Source organism: Bos taurus, chromosome 5, assembly GCF_002263795.3.
Source record: "Bos taurus isolate L1 Dominette 01449 registration number 42190680 breed Hereford chromosome 5, ARS-UCD2.0, whole genome shotgun sequence".
NCBI classification, from domain to species: Eukaryota; Metazoa; Chordata; class Mammalia; order Artiodactyla; family Bovidae; genus Bos; species Bos taurus.
Window position 1 is genome coordinate 115,378,412 of NC_037332.1, and position 15,090 is coordinate 115,393,501.

Consider the following 15,090-nt stretch of genomic DNA (forward strand, 5'->3'; position numbering starts at 1 on the left):
TTCTTTTTAAGAGCTGCCTATCATTCTATCAGCGTAGTTATTCTGAAGGCTGTGGACCCTGTCGGCGGTCATTCAACAACTCAGCTTGATTGAATCGTGATTCAGGCATAGGGTGGCCAGATTCAGCTTTTAAAAAATAGGACGTCCAGTCAAATATGAATTTCAGGTAAATTATGAACTCTTAGTATAAGTATGTATCTATGTGTGAGTAAGTATGCTAAACTGTTAGTATAAGTATGTTCCAAATATTGAACACGATATACCTGCACTAAAAAAGGATTTGCTGTTTATCTTCAATTCACATTTAACTGGATATCCTCTATTGTGTCTGGCAACCCTGCCCAGGGCGGGTGCATGTCTCCTTGGAGTGATGCAAGAAATCCTTGCAGAGAATGCTCTGGAGGAAACGGGCTTCCCAGGTGGCCTGTGGTGTCCGGAAAAAAAAGGAAACTGCCATAGGGATATTCCCAAGGTATAGCAAGGTTTAGAGCACCAACTCATAGCTAAACGGAATGGGACTCAGGTCTGGGCTTCGGCACACATCAGCTGTGTGACCTTGGACAGGTCACTTAACCTCTCTGAGCCCACTTTCCTCATCTGTATAAGATCGGGGTTGCTTTGAGAATGAAAGTTCATACACTGCTTAGCATGATTCCTGGCACACAGTAAGTGCTTGGTTCGTGGTGGCTTCGTCACAGCAAGCTGCTCCTTCCTGCTCACTTCCTTCTTTCTTGAAGGAACCATAGTAAAAGCCAGCGGTGGACGATGTACCATATCTGTTCTGGGACTGCAACGCTTAGAAAGAAAGACGTCGAGGCTGGAAAGCAGAGATCCGGGGCAACAAGACTTGTTGGTTCCTCAGAAATATTAACTCCAAGGGAATTCCTCGTCTGCTCAAATTACCCGGCAAGCACTTGAGTTCAGGGAAGAATGACTTCTGTTGAAAAACCAACCAGAGTGTTCACAGCAGGGAGCTCTGCGCCTTTCGGCAGAGGCTGTGTTAGTTCACAGTCACTGTACCCAAGGCTTAGTGGGAGGAGGTCTGGGTGCTGGAAGCTCGAGGTGTGTCCGTGTGTGCACGTGTGTCAGCAGCAGGAGCTTGGTGAATGCATGTTGAGTAGCACGTCTGCACTCACAGTTTATGGAGCTCGAGGTGTGTCCGTGTGTGCACGTGTGTCAGCAGCAGGAGCTTGGCGGATGCGTGTTGAGTAGCACGTCTGCACTCACAGTTTATGGAGCTCGAGGTGTGTCCGTGTGTGCACGTGTGTCAGCAGCAGGAGCTTGGCGGATGCGTGTTGAGTAGCACGTCTGCACTCACAGTTTATGGAGCTCGAGGTGTGTCCGTGTGTGCACGTGTGTCAGCAGCAGGAGCTTGGCGGATGCGTGTTGAGTAGCATGTCTGCACTCACAGTTTATGGAGCTCAAGGTGTGTCCGTGTGTGCACGTGTGTCAGCAGCAGGAGCTTGGTGAATGCATGTTGAGTAGCATGTCTGCACTCACAGTTTATGGATTGGCGGATGCATGTTGAGTAGCACGTCTGCACTCACAGTTTATGGAGCTCAGTGGGGTGTGTGGTGGGCAGAGACACTGGAGGCGCTCGGTCTGCTTGGCTGCTTCCAGACCCCTCTGGGTGTGGGGCCCTGAGCTGTGGATTGTAAACAGGTTGAGTTCGTCCAGAGCAGGGTCCACGTGCTTTTTCTGTAGAGTCAGATAGTAAATGTTTTAGGCTGTGTGCACCAGACTCAGCCATTATGCAAAAGCAGCCATGGACAAATGAATGGATGTGGGTCTGTGCCAATAAAGCTTTACTGACAGAAGTAGGCCACTGGCCCTCGGCCTGTCGTTTGTATCGACCATCCCATCCATAAGCTGATCTGGCTCCCGGGGGTCATGGTGGGGAGCAGTCACGGTGCCCGAGGTGAAGAAGTGGGCAGAGCTCGGAGCAGAGCTTCCTTGGGAAGTGGGACCCAAGGCCCAGGCGGGGGGCAGTCTGTCCTCCCTCCCCGGGCCCCTGCCCGTCCTCGGAGGGATGCAGGAAGGGGACGCTCAGGAAGGACCCTTGGGCCATGGCAGGTGTGGAGAGCAGCCTGCGGGTGACCTGCTGCCGCCAGATCCTGCAGAACCTTCCGGAACACAACTACGCCGTCCTCAGCTACCTCATGGGCTTCCTGCACGAGGTGAGGGGGCCGAGCCAGTGCCCAGGCAGACCAGGCCTGGGTTCCCACCTCCCTCGACCCTGGAGCCCACTCTGGGCCTGAAGGGCCTCCTACAAGGCCTGGCTGGGCCACACCTCTGCCCGGCAGGTCATGGGGCAGGTCAGGGGTGGGGGTGGGGTGTGAACAGGGGCTGTGTGCCCAGACCAAGGATGCTCAGAGTCTGCCGCCGGCGTGGGGCCTAAGCAGGAAGCGTCATGCGTGTCCTGGGCCTGCAGCACCATGAGCCACACACCGGGGGCCCTAAGACAGTAGAAATGTCTCCTCTCCCGGCCCTGGGGTTGCTCTAAGTGTTGGCCGAGATGAGGGGGCAGCCCCTTTGGGGAGGTAAGTTCCCTACATGCTCTCCTTAACCCTCCAAGAGCACCTGCATGCCAGGGCCCCACCCCCTGAGTCCTGGGAGTGGAGGAGGAGGCTGGGATGGGGTGGGGAGGATGTTGCAGACATTCCGGGAGGAGATCAAGAGATCAGAGCCAGAGGCCGCCCCCCCCCCCCCCCCCCCCCCCGCGCCCAGGCGTCAGTGCCCATCCCTTCCGTTTTACGGGGGCGGCGGCCCAGGTCACATCGAGGGCGGGGGGCTCCAGCCCTCCTCCAGGCGCAGGGAACACCGGTCACACCTCCTCTCATCTCCGCCTTGTTCTCACCCCAGGTGTCCCAGGAGAGCATCTCGAACAAGATGAACAGCTCCAACCTGGCCTGCGTCTTCGGGCTGAATCTGATCTGGCCGTCCCAGGGGGCCTCCTCCCTGAGTGCCCTCGTGCCCCTGAACCTGTTCACCGAGCTGCTGATTGAGTACTACGAGAAGGTCTTCAGCGGCCGCGGGGAGCGCGGGGCAGAGGCCAGCGAGCAGGGCGCTCCCGGTGCCAGAGGCTCCGTCCCCAACGAAGGCGCCGCTGCAGGAGACAGACCCGCCTCCGGCGACAGACCCGCCTCCGGCCTCGCCAGGCCCCCGCTCCCTCCGCGTCCCCTGACCACGGCCTGGAGACTCCTCTAGGAAACGTCAGTGGTGGTCTCTGCATCTGTGTTTTGTAAACTTGCCATTAAACGATCTAGGGAACCAACCCTCCGGTGAAAATTCTGTGGTTCTGATTCGTCAGCCCTTCTTGTTCGGTAATGGCAGGCTGAGACAAGATGATGGATCTGTTAGGATCGGGACTCGCCCGGCCTCCCTGAAAATGGGAATGTACTGGCTGGGCCTGGTACCAGGCATCTCCTGCTGCCGCGATGTCGCATAACAAACCATGCAGACCCAGTGACTTAGAGCAGCTGCCGCTGGTCACTGCCTGCGAGTCGGTGGGTCAGCGGGCAGTTCTGGTCTCTTCAGGACTTGCTTGGCAGGTATCAGGCACCAGGGTGGCTGGGGAGACTCCACCCTCCCGCAGGCATTGCATTTCCGTTTGATGAACGCGCACGCATTCCCTGGACATGAGCCAAGTCCAAGCAAGAGCACTGGCACGGTGGCTTATGAGCTTGGGTGGCGTCACTAACGCTCACACCCTGTCGGCCAGAGCTGGCCTCAGGGCCAAGGCCAGGGTCACAGCGCGAAGGGCAAAGGGTGCGGATAAGAGGAGGGGGAGAAATGGGGCCATCGGCTGCCCGAGGGCTGCAGGACGTGTCCTAGCCCTGTGGTCTCAGGCAGGCCAGCCCCTTGGAGTTGAGAGATAGTCCTGTGTTCCCAGCTCCCCATTCAGTGAGGAACCGTGAAAAGTCACGGCTCCATATTGCCAGCAAAGAGCCCCCAATGTCCCTGATTGGCCAAGCCGAGGTCTCACCCTGGACAGGTGCTGTGTCCGGGGCAGGCACCAGTGGGCTGGCCTGGCTCAGGTGCCCCATACGACCCCCAACAAAGGAGAGCTGGTGCCCGATGGGTCAGTGTGGGCAGGCCCCCACAACATACACCACAGGCCAGGGTTTCAACAACAGGCCCTTGTTTTCTTGCTGTTGTGGAGGCCGGAAGCCCAGGGTCAGCGTGCCAGCAGGCTTTACTTCTGGCGAGGGCGCTCCCCCTGACGTGCAGACGGCAACCTCCTCTCTGTCCTCAGGAGACAGAAGGGCCAGCTCTCTGGTGTCCCTTCTCATGAGGACACACGACCTGTCGGGCCTGGGCCCCACACTCATGACCTCATTTAACTTTAAGCAGAGACGTTACTTTTCCAACAAAGGTCCGTCTAGTCAAGCCTATGGTTTTTCCTGTGGTCATGTATGGATGTGCAAGTTGGACTGTGAAGAAACCTGAGCGCCGAAGAGTTGATGCTTTTGAACTGTGGTGTTGGAGAAGACTCTTGAGAGTTCTTTGGACTGCAAGGAGATCCAATCAGTCCATTCTGAAGGAGATCAGCCCTGGGATTTCTTTGGAAGGAATGATGCTGAAGCTGAAACTCCAGTACTTTGGCCACCTCATGCGAAGAGTTGACTCATTGGGAAAGACTCTGATGCTGGGAGGGATTGGGGGCAGGAGGAGAAGGGGACGACAGAGGATGAGATGGCTGGATGGCATCACTGACTCGATGGACGTGAGTGTGAGTGAACTCTGGGAGTTGGTGATGGACAGGGAGGCCTGGTGTGCTGCGATTCATGAGGTCGCAAAGAGTCGGACACAACTGAGCAACTGAACTGAACTGAACTCTGTAAGGAGGGCTTCCTTGGTGGCTCAGACAGTAAAGAATCTGCCTACAAAACAGGAGACCTGCATTCAATCCCTGGGTTGGGAAGATCCCCTGGAGAAGGGAGTGGAAACACATCCCAGTATTCTTGCCTGGAGAATCCCATGGATACCTGGAGCTACTTCCTGAATGGAGAGTATGGGCGCCGTGCTCACCTCCTGCCTCTTCTCACCTCCACATTCACTCCACTCCCACCTGTGGCTGTGGTCGTCTGCCTGCCTGTCCTCGTCTCTGTAAGGGAGGGGACATGTGCCCACTGAGCCATCTCCCAATGCCCAGCAGTGAGTGGGTGACACCTCGTTTCAAGGACCCAGCAGACTGAGAGCAGGGGAGCATCCTCTTGTTTCTCTGATGCGGGTTCTGTGTCGTGTCCAGGCCAGAGCACAGCGTCCCCAAGTCCCGACCACTCAGGTGGTAAGGACATTGGTCCTCCCTGTGGCTTCTGGGGCAGAGGAGGTGGGGGCTGGTGGCAGGTGCTGGAGAGGAGACCCTCCCACTGACACAGCACGTCCTCCTGGGGAGAGGCAGGCCCAGCCCCAGCAGCGTGGGCTGTGGAGTCCCAGTCCAAGGTCACAGGTGCGAGGCCTTGCACCAAGGCCACAGACACAGAGCCCAGAACCAAGGTCACCTCTAGAACTGACTGAGCCCCTTTGTAACTGCTGCCAAAAGCCCCCCTGATCATCACCAGCCAGTTTCCTGACCTCAGGTTAGGCAAAAATGCCCACCCTCTGCTCACCCTATAGCCCCTAACCAATCACCTAATAGTACCCTTCCAGCAGGAATGTTCTTTGTCTTGAGGCTATAAAAATTGGCTACTAACCCACAAAAGCTGCGACAAACCTAGACAGTGTATTAAAAAGCAGCGACATCACTTGGAGAAGACTCTTGAAAGTCTCTTGGACTTTCCTAAAAGTCCATCCTAAAGGAAATCAGTCCTGAATATTCATTGGAAGGACTGATGCTGAAGCTGAAACTCCAACACTTTGGCCACCTGATGCGAGGATCCAACTCATTGGAAAAGACCCTGATGCTGGGAAAGATTGAGGGCAGGAGGAGAAGGGGACGACAGAGGATGAGATGGTTGAGTAGCATCACCAATTCAATGGACATGAGTTTGATCAAACTCAGCCAGATAGTGAAGAACAGGGAAGCCTGGCGTGATGCAGTCCGTGGATCACAGAGTCAGACACGACTTAGTGACTGAACAATAACTCATGAAAACCTTGGCTGTCCCTGGAGCCGGCCCGCTATTCCGACAGCATCCCGTCAGCTCTGCCTGATGGGTCAAGAGCTCGGCCTCCCGTGCTCCCAGTGCCCACACTGTCTCTGCTCTTTGTTCTTAATGAACTCACTCCCTTCTGCAATGCTCTGTGTCTGGAAGTTCTTTTCCGACTTGTGCTGGGACGGGTCCCTCCCATGAAGGTCTGAGGATGACACACGGCCACGCGGGCCGCACGCCGGGGGGAGACTTTGCCATCCTCACTGGTCCCTGCGGTGTGGGGGCTGCTGCAGAAACACCTCCCACCTGCCTCTGCCTCCTGGTGGAGCCCAGCCAGATGGGCGTTCAGGGTTGGGGCTTGAGTGGCTCTAAGTAACAGCCCTCTCCCTGCCCAGACTGAGAACATTGAGGAAGAGGCAGACTCAGGAGCCCCTCTGGGGGTCAAAGTGTCTGCTTCGAGCTGGCCAGGGCCCTGCCTGCCTGCGCTCTGTCTGTGGCCAAGGATGCTCGCTAACTAGTCACCCTAATTTTGACAAACACTGCCTGATCGCTGAGCCCGGGGAAGATGCGGGCCAGAGGCCATGTGTTCTGCAGGCAGTTGGCTCCAGACCTCCGAGTTCCACCGTCATAATATTCCCTCCTCTTCCCACGGGAGGGGCGAGGGGGCGGGGAGAGAGGCCGGGAGGATTAGTCCTCCCTGGCGAAGTCCCTCCCCAATCTGGGGCAGGTGGGCCTACGTGTCTACTCCGATCATCTCATTTCTGGTCTACAGACGAGGACCTGGGGGACCAGAGAGGTACAGGAACTTACTCTAAGTCACATAGCTTGCACGTGGCAGAGCAGGGATTCAGATCTGTGCAGCCCTGTGCTGTGGGGGCCAAAGAGAGGGGTCAGGGCCCCCGTCTCCCCACCGTACAGTGGAGGGGGATGTTCACACTCCACACTCCCCTCCAGCTGCCAGGGCACCGGCTCAGAAACCACGAGACCTGAGACTGAATCAGCTCCACCGCAAGTCTGATCAGATGCAACCTCCTGGCCCGGCTTCCTGTCTGAACACATTTGAACAATCCCGTGAGGACGTCAGGGTTTGTCTGCCCAGTGTTGGCAACAGCCAAGGCTTGGAAACCACCTGCGTGCTCCTTGGTGGATGAAAGGACCGAGAAGGTGTGATTATGTGCTCAGTGGGAGATTATTTAGCTGTAGAAACAAGGAAATCCTACCACTTGTGACAACATGGATGGACGTTGAGGATGCTATGCTAAGTGAAGTAAGTCAGGGAGAGGGAAAAAAACCCTATGATCCCATTTCATATGCAGAACACAAACACCAGTGTCATAGAAAAAGAGATCAGATTTGTGGTTACCAGAGACAGGAGGTGGGGAGAGAATTGGAAGACAGTGATCAAAAGTCACAAACCTCAGCCGTAAGATAAGTAATACTAGGAATACAACTAACAATTGGATGACTATACCCACTCCTGCTGTCTGATACATAGGAAAGTTGTTAAAAGGGTAGGTACTAAGCGTACTCATTACACGGAGAAATTGTTTTCTTCTTATTGTATCTATATGAGATGATGAATGTCAGCTGAACCTCTTATGATAGTCATTTCACGATACATGTACATCAGCCCCACATGCTACATGCCTTAAACTTACCCAGTGGGTGGGAGGGGGGTTCAAGAGGGAGGGGACATATGTATACCTGTGGCCGATTCCTGCTGATGTATGGCAAAAATCATCACAATATTGTGAAGTAATTATCCTCAAGGGCTTCCCTTGTGACTCAGCTGGTAAAGAATCCGCCTGCAATGCGGGAGACCTGGGTGCGATCCCTGGGTTGGGAAGTTCCCCTGGAGAAGGGAGAGGCTACCCACTCCAGTATTCTGGCCTGGAGAATTCCATGGACCGTACAGTCCATGGGGTTGCAAAGGGTCGGACACGACTAAGCGACATTTACACACACAATTATCTTCTAGTTAAACATGGAATTTAAAAAAGATAAAAAAAGCTTCGTGATGTATATCAATTAGTTCTCAGTAAAACTGGAGAGAAAAAAGGTTTGTCTGCTGCCAAACTCTATTTTGGACACTTCCTGGTTGGACCAGAATCATCTACATCTTTGGGCTTAAAACAGCTCTGGGTCACCCAGGTGGCTGTCCACGCTCCTCCCCACCCCCACCCAGCCCTGGGCACACCTCTTCAGCAGCTGCAGTCACCCTAAGTAGATGGCGAATGTTCACAAAAGCCACGGGAGTTCAGGCCTTCCGAGCCCAGCGGCCTTCCGCTCGGGATGGACTCCAGAGGCTGCAGCCTGTGCTCGCTCCATGTCAGCCTCCCCGAGCTGGGCGGCCGCAACCTGTGTCCTCATGGCTCCAGGTCCAGTCCTGTGTCCTGGGCTCCAGGAGCACCCCAGGGCCTGCTGATCTGAGCAGCATAGCCTGTCTCCTCCTAGCCCCCTCCTTCTCACCTGTCTCTCCACATCCCCCCTCCTGGTTCTGGTCTGGCCCCCCACTCCATTGTGGCTCAGATGGTAAAGCGTCTGCCTGCAATGCGGGAGACTCGGGTTCGATCCCTGGGTTGGGCAGATCCCCTGGAGGAGGAAATGGCTACCCACTCCAGTACTCTTCCCTGGAGAGTCCCATGGACAGAGCCTGGTGGGCTACATACAGTCTCTGGGGTCGCAAAGAGTCAGACACGACTGAGCGACTTTCACCTTCTCTTCTTTCTCTCCATCCTTCTTTATCCATCTTTGCTGTCCCTTCCAGCTTTGCCTCTCTCACAGCCAAGCGCAGCCAGAACGATGCTCTTGGACAACTTGAAAAGTATTATTGTTTCTTTTCTATTCCCCTACAAAGCTCTGTTTCTTTTCTCGTACATCCTTTTTTTCTTTTTTTTTAAAACACGACCTTCCAGATCTAGCCAACCGCAGTCAGGCCGGGGGTGTGTGGGGGATGGGGCTTGGACCAGCCTGAGTGGGCTCCCCCGCCCCCGAAGTGTTCAGTTCGGAGCCCGAGGCAAACCCACCACGGGCCCCCCGGCCTCTGGAAGCGCAGCTGGCATCTGTGCCCCTCGCCCCCAGGAAGGCGTCTTGTTCTCAAACAGTTCGGAACAACCCGAAAACGGCCTCAGAGTTGTGCTGCCAGGAAAAGAAAAAAAAGTCTGAAATAAAAAAAATGATGGCTCCCTTAAGAGCACACCACTGTGAACACCAGAATTAACAGCGACGTTAAATCAAATCTCATGCATTATGCAGGAAGGTTTACTGTGCAGAGCGCAGTTGTGAAATATATGTTTCAAATTTTCTGACGCCGAGAGGTGGCCCTGAGACGCTCTCCCGTGGCCGCTTTGATAGCAGCCTCCCTTTCACAGGCGATAATCGTGGAATCCCAGCGCCAGCGCCGCGTGGTCCTGTCACCTTCCCTTGTATCAGAGCACCGTTTCCACAGCAAGAGAAAACAATTATGGCGATAATGTGTTGGAGACCCACGCGGCACGAATCAGCCTGAAACAATGAAACGTGATGCCGGAACGAGGGCCCCAGAGTGTTTCTATTGATGAGGACGTGTGAGATGAATTGCCCAAACATTCACTTTTGCAGAAATGACAGAGATTTTAAGTGACTCCAGAGATTAGGCAGGCTGCCCAGGACTTGTAGCTGACATCTACCAGGAATTAATGAATCCTGCCCAGAGTAGAAGCGTCTGTAGGCAGAGCAAGTAGCTGGTCCATTCCAAGGAGCCCAGCAATGGGGGGCTGCCATCACGGGGGGAGCAGGCACTGGGTTCCCTGATTCTGGTACAGCTCAGACTCACAGACCTGTGACCCTAGGTGAGTCATGTTGCCCAGCAAGGGGAGTTCAAAGTGAGGAGGCTCAACTTGGGTTCCTGTCCTCCACGTGGGAGTGTGGCTGGGGTAAGTTCTTGGAGCTTTTTCTCGTTTGCATAATGGGAAAAACAGTCTCCACTCTGCAGGTCTCTGTGTGCTTTGCAGCATCTGTTTTGTGCGAGGAGTAACAGTCTCACAATTATAGAGGTTGGGTGGTGAGAGGGGGTACACTTCCTGCCTTCATGGGGCTTGCAGAAGAGCTGGGGAGAAAAGCAAATAAAAGCACAAAATATGCCTTTTTGTATTTTTTAAATTATTTTTCATTTATATTTTTTCTTCCAATACCTTAAAACATTTATTTACTTATTTTTATTTTTCCATTTTTATTTATTTGGCTGTGCTGGGTCTTAATTGTAGCAAGTGGGAGCTTTAGTTGTAGCATGGGAACTCTTCGTTATGGCTTGTGGGATCTAATTCCCTGACCAGGGATCGAACTGGGGCCCCTGGCGTTGGAAGCTCAAGGCATCAGCCGCTGTACCGCCAAGGAAGTCCCCAGATACATCTTTTTAGAGCTACCGCAGTATGAACAGGACTCAGGCAGGTGCAGGACAGAGGTGGGAGACAGGGGACGGTCCTGGCAGCTCCCAGGCTTGAGTGATTTGGGCCCCGAAGTGGGATCCTCCCCAGATATAGATGGGGTGGAAGAGGCAGGGCAATCCCTGCTGTTGGTTTGATAACAAAAAGCTTTCCTGTTTTGTTATCAGAAAAATAATTGCTCAGGGGAAAAAAAAATCACTGACAGAAAGAAAGTGCAAACAAAGGCAGTGAGCATCATTTACAATTTTACCACCCGCGGAGAAGCATTGTTAATATTTTGAGGAATTGGCACTTTCCTACACTGCTGGTAGAGATGTAAATTGGTACAATCACAATTTAGCAATCTGGTGAAGTTAAAGCTGATCCAGCAATTGTGAGTCGAGAGAAATAAACCAAAAAAAGAGGTATGGAGAATTACTGCAGGGTTGTCGTCAGAGCAGACAATCAGATGCGACCTGAGTGTGTCCATCAATAGAAGAAAAGGCAGATGAAGGAGAGTTACTTCATGAGAGTGAACAGTGTCCTGCAGGAAAAATGAACGAATTGGATCTGTATGTTTCCATGGGACTGAATCTCTGAGGATTATGCAGAGACGGGGAGAAGTTGCAGGATGATAAATACAGGGTGCTATGGCTTGTGTAAAGCTTTAAAACGCCCCAATCCTATATAGTTTATGAATCGAAAATATTACACGTCTGGAACAATATCCAGAAGGCATTTTCAAATTTTATTTAAGTTTTGACTGCACTGGGTCTCCGTTGCTGGGCTCAGGCTCTCTCTAGTCGCGGCGAGCGGGGGCTACTAGTCTCTACTTGTGGGGCACAGGCCTCTCACTGCGGTGGCTCCTCTCGTTTTCGAGCACAGGCTCTGATGCGTGTGGGGTTGTGTAGCTGCAGCACGTGTGGGATCTTCCCAGAGCAGGGATTAAACCGGCGTGCCCTGCATTGGCAGGCGGATTCTTAACCACCGGACCACCAGAGAAGCCCCAGAAGGAATTTTTTTAAAAATTGAGTAGGAAGGTGGTCTTTAACTTTTACTTCGGTCTAAGTTTTTCTAAGGGGCTTCCCAGGTGGCTCAGCGGTAAAGAATCCACCTGCCTAAGCAGGAGACGCAAGAGACAAGGGTTAGATCCTTGGTTCGGGAAGATCCCCAGGAAGAGGACATGGGGACCCACTCCAGCATCCTTGCCTGGAAAATCTCCATGGACAGAGGAACCTGGCGGGCTACAGTCCATGGAGTCACAGAGAGCTGGACACGACTGAGCTACTGAACACACACATACATACAAGTGTTTCTAAGGACTCTGAGTGTAAATAAGTGCTCTGCTTCCAGTATGGCTGAATAACTCTCTTGGGACTTGACTTTTCCACAACATCTGTAAACGCTAGACAAAATACAGAAGAACATGGGTAAGCAGACAGAAGATCAACAATGGGCAGGCCCTGGAGAACGAGTGAGGACGCTTGGAGAGGGACGGCCCGGGACGAGCGTCCTTTACCCTTTACGTGCTTTAATCTGATCTGGGACTTTCAAAGTCGGCAATTCCACTACAGTGGCTACATGGACAACAGGAACCAGGAGTCTTTTTGGCTTAAAGAGCAGAGGATAGAGTTTGGGACAGTCACTGGAAGGTGGGTAGGGAATTCTGGACAGGAGAGAGCCAGAGAGGGATAGTCTATATTTTGACCATTTAAACTCTGGTTAAAGTTCTGCCTGATCGCTGAGTCACAAATGTAGGATAGACACCAGCTAATGATAAAAGAACTGAACTGGGGTTTGAGCCACCAACTGACAGCGTTTGCAGTCAGGGCCCAGTTCAGTGCCTGCTAAAGCAAGCAAAAGCCAGCACTCTTCAAAGGACTGTAACAGAACGCAGGGTCTCTACAACATAATATCCACAACATCCAAGATGTAATTAAAAATTATTCATCATACAAAGAAACAGGAAAATGCAATCCAGTCTAAAATAATCAATGATGTGTGTGGGGTGAGTCACTTCAATCATGTCTGACTCTTTGTGACCCCATGAACTGTAGCCCGCCAGTCTCCTCTGTTCATGGGATTCTCCAGGCAAGAATGCCTGAGTGGGTCGCCACACCCTCTTCCAGGGGATCTTCTGACCCAGGGATCGAACCCATGTCTCTTATGTCTCCTGCATTGGCAGGTGGGTTCTTTACCACTAGCACCACCTTGAAAAACAATCAATGGAGACCAACCTTAAAATAATGCAGGTGTTGAAAAAAGCAGTCAAGGATGTTCAGTTCAGTTTAGTTCAGTCACTCAGTCATGTCCGACTCTTTGCGACCCCATGAATTGCAGCACGCCAGGCCTCCCTGTCCATCACCAGCTCCTGGAGTTCACTCAGACTCATGTCCATTGAGTCAGTGATGCCATCCAGCCATCTCATCCTCTGTCGTCCCCTTCTCCTCCTGCCCCCAATCCCTCCCAGCATCAGAGACTTTTCCAATGAGTCAACTCTTCGTATCAGGTGGCCAAAGTATTGGAGTTTCAGCTTTAGCATCATTCCTTCCAAAGAAATCCCAGGGCTGATCTCCTTTAGAATGGACTGGTTGGATCTCCTTGCAGTCCAAGGGACTCTCAAGAGTCTTCTCCAACACCACAGTTCAAAAGCATCAATTCTTTGGCACTCAGCCTTCTTCACAGTCCAACTCTCACATCCATACAGAGCAGCTATTATACACACCCTTGAGTTCATAAAGGAAAATATGCTTAAAGTAAATGAAAAGAGAAGAAATCACACTGAAGAACAAAAATAGAAACCTTTAAAAACAGGGAAATTCTGTAAGACTATTTTTTACAAACAGAAAAGAAAAAGAAGCCCATTGGTGATGTTTAACAGGAGAATGGAGATGATAATACAGGAACTTCTATTATTTTTTTGAGGAACTTCCCTGGCAGTCCAGTGGTTAGAACTCTGTGCTTCCTCTGCAGAGGGTGCAGGTTCTACCCCTGGTTGGGGAACCAGGATCCCGCATGCCACGTAGCAAGGTCAGGAAATAAACGTGAAGTCAGTGACCGTGGATTTGGAAGTGACGCGGACAGTGACTCTCTGGGGCTGATGTGAGCTGCTCTGACACCAGCGCCATGCTCCTAGAGGTGGCCCACCCCAGGCTGCCCCTGCACCCCGCCCCGCTTTCTGGGCAATGCCTCCACCTCGAGGAGCCCAGCAGTGGAGGTCGTGGGGACCCCTCCTCCTGACTTAACCCCGGGGAGTGGGGGAAGCTGGGGGTGGAAGCACCACCACACACACCCTCCTGGGGCCAGCCTTCCCCCGCCTGGCTTCCCAATCCCGCAGGGACCTGCCTGATGCTACTGGAAGCAGTGGGTCTCTGCCACCTGATGACAACAGGGACCCGATCAGAGCTGCCTGTGGGTAGGTGGGAGTCAAAACCAGGAATTCTTGGAGTGGGTGCTGGGGCCTCGCCAAACAAGAGGTAGCCGGTGAGGGTAGCAGAACCCACGGCCAGCACCTAGCTCTCTCTGCGGCCTGGTGTGGGGTCCTCCCGGGGGACCAGAGGCAGGGGGTGGGGGCAGGGTGAGCAGCAGCCGCCCGAAGCAGGACAGACTGAGGCTGGGGTGGCCCAGCAGGGTGGTCTCACAGTCTCAGGTTGCAGCCACCTCCTGCTCAGACTTCTCCCTGGGGTGTACCTGGGGAGCCCCCAGCCACACCTTGAGCTGCTGCACAGGGGAGGGCAGGACATCGAGGTGGGGACCAGGAACCCCTGAGTAGCTTCACCAGACCCTGCAGGTGCTGTTCTCGGGGAGCCCCAGGGGGTCTGGGAGATGGGTGGGAGCACAGCAGAGTCTAGTTTTAGGAGTGCTGCCCACCACCATGGGACCCGCAATCTGGGCTGAAAGTGCGGGGAGGGGCAGCGTGTGGTCAGGGACGCTTGGCCAGCCTGTGCCCCTTCATCTGTCCCCTCACACTCAGTAGAGTCACCTGGGGGCCAGGTCACCATCTGCAGCCCCCGACTGGCCAGCTAGCCAGGTCCAGAGTGCACGTGCCTGCGACTAGGTTGGGGCGGCTTCCAGCCATCCACACGGGCCCCATGTGACCAAGTGTCTAGCGTCCAGAGAGGCAGAGTGTCCAGGAACCACAGACTGGAATAAAGCCACCTGCTGGCCGTGTGACCTGGGTGTGTCCCCCTCTAGGTCCTGGCGCTTCAAGTCCCCTGGGAGGGGCTGACGTGTCAGAGCAGGTCCCAGGAAGGAGGCAGGTGGGGTGGGCACACAGTTGGCCGTCAGGGAACGGGGTCTTGGGCAGGACGTCACTACATGGGCTGTGCGGGGGTAGATGAAGCCAGGGGGGTAGCCCTGGGCGGTCCTGAAGGGAGAAACCTCCAAGAAGCAGATCTCAGAATACCCGTGGAAGGTGTCTGTTATGGGTTGTGTCCCCCACAAAAGACACTGAAGTCCCTAGCCCCCCAGTATCTGTGAATGTGATCTGATTCAGAAGTAGGATGACACAGTTTATGTGTGACCACTGGGGAGATCCCAGCACAGACACATGGAAAGCCGGGAGGTGGGACGAGGCCCATGGGAACGCACGA

At 53.7% G+C, this 15,090-nt stretch overlaps 1 protein-coding gene across 4 annotated transcripts in view; it reads left to right on the forward strand.

The window, feature by feature from the left end:
• The window catches only part of ARHGAP8 (Rho GTPase activating protein 8), a 51,576-nt gene extending 48,301 nt beyond the window's left edge, over nt 1-3,275 (forward strand). For 3 of the 4 annotated variants that reach the window (XM_005207491.5, XM_005207490.5, XM_005207493.5), the window contains exons 12-13: nt 2,074-2,177; nt 2,863-3,275. In XM_005207491.5, the coding sequence (XP_005207548.1) occupies nt 2,074-2,177; nt 2,863-3,207 (449 nt within the window). In that variant the 3' untranslated portion in view covers nt 3,208-3,275. Of the gene's footprint in view, nt 1-737; nt 1,818-2,073; nt 2,178-2,862 lie in introns of those variants that run through there. The other variant, XM_059887196.1, reaches the window with a different exon arrangement.
• Nucleotides 3,276-15,090: the final 11,815 nt, after the last annotated feature.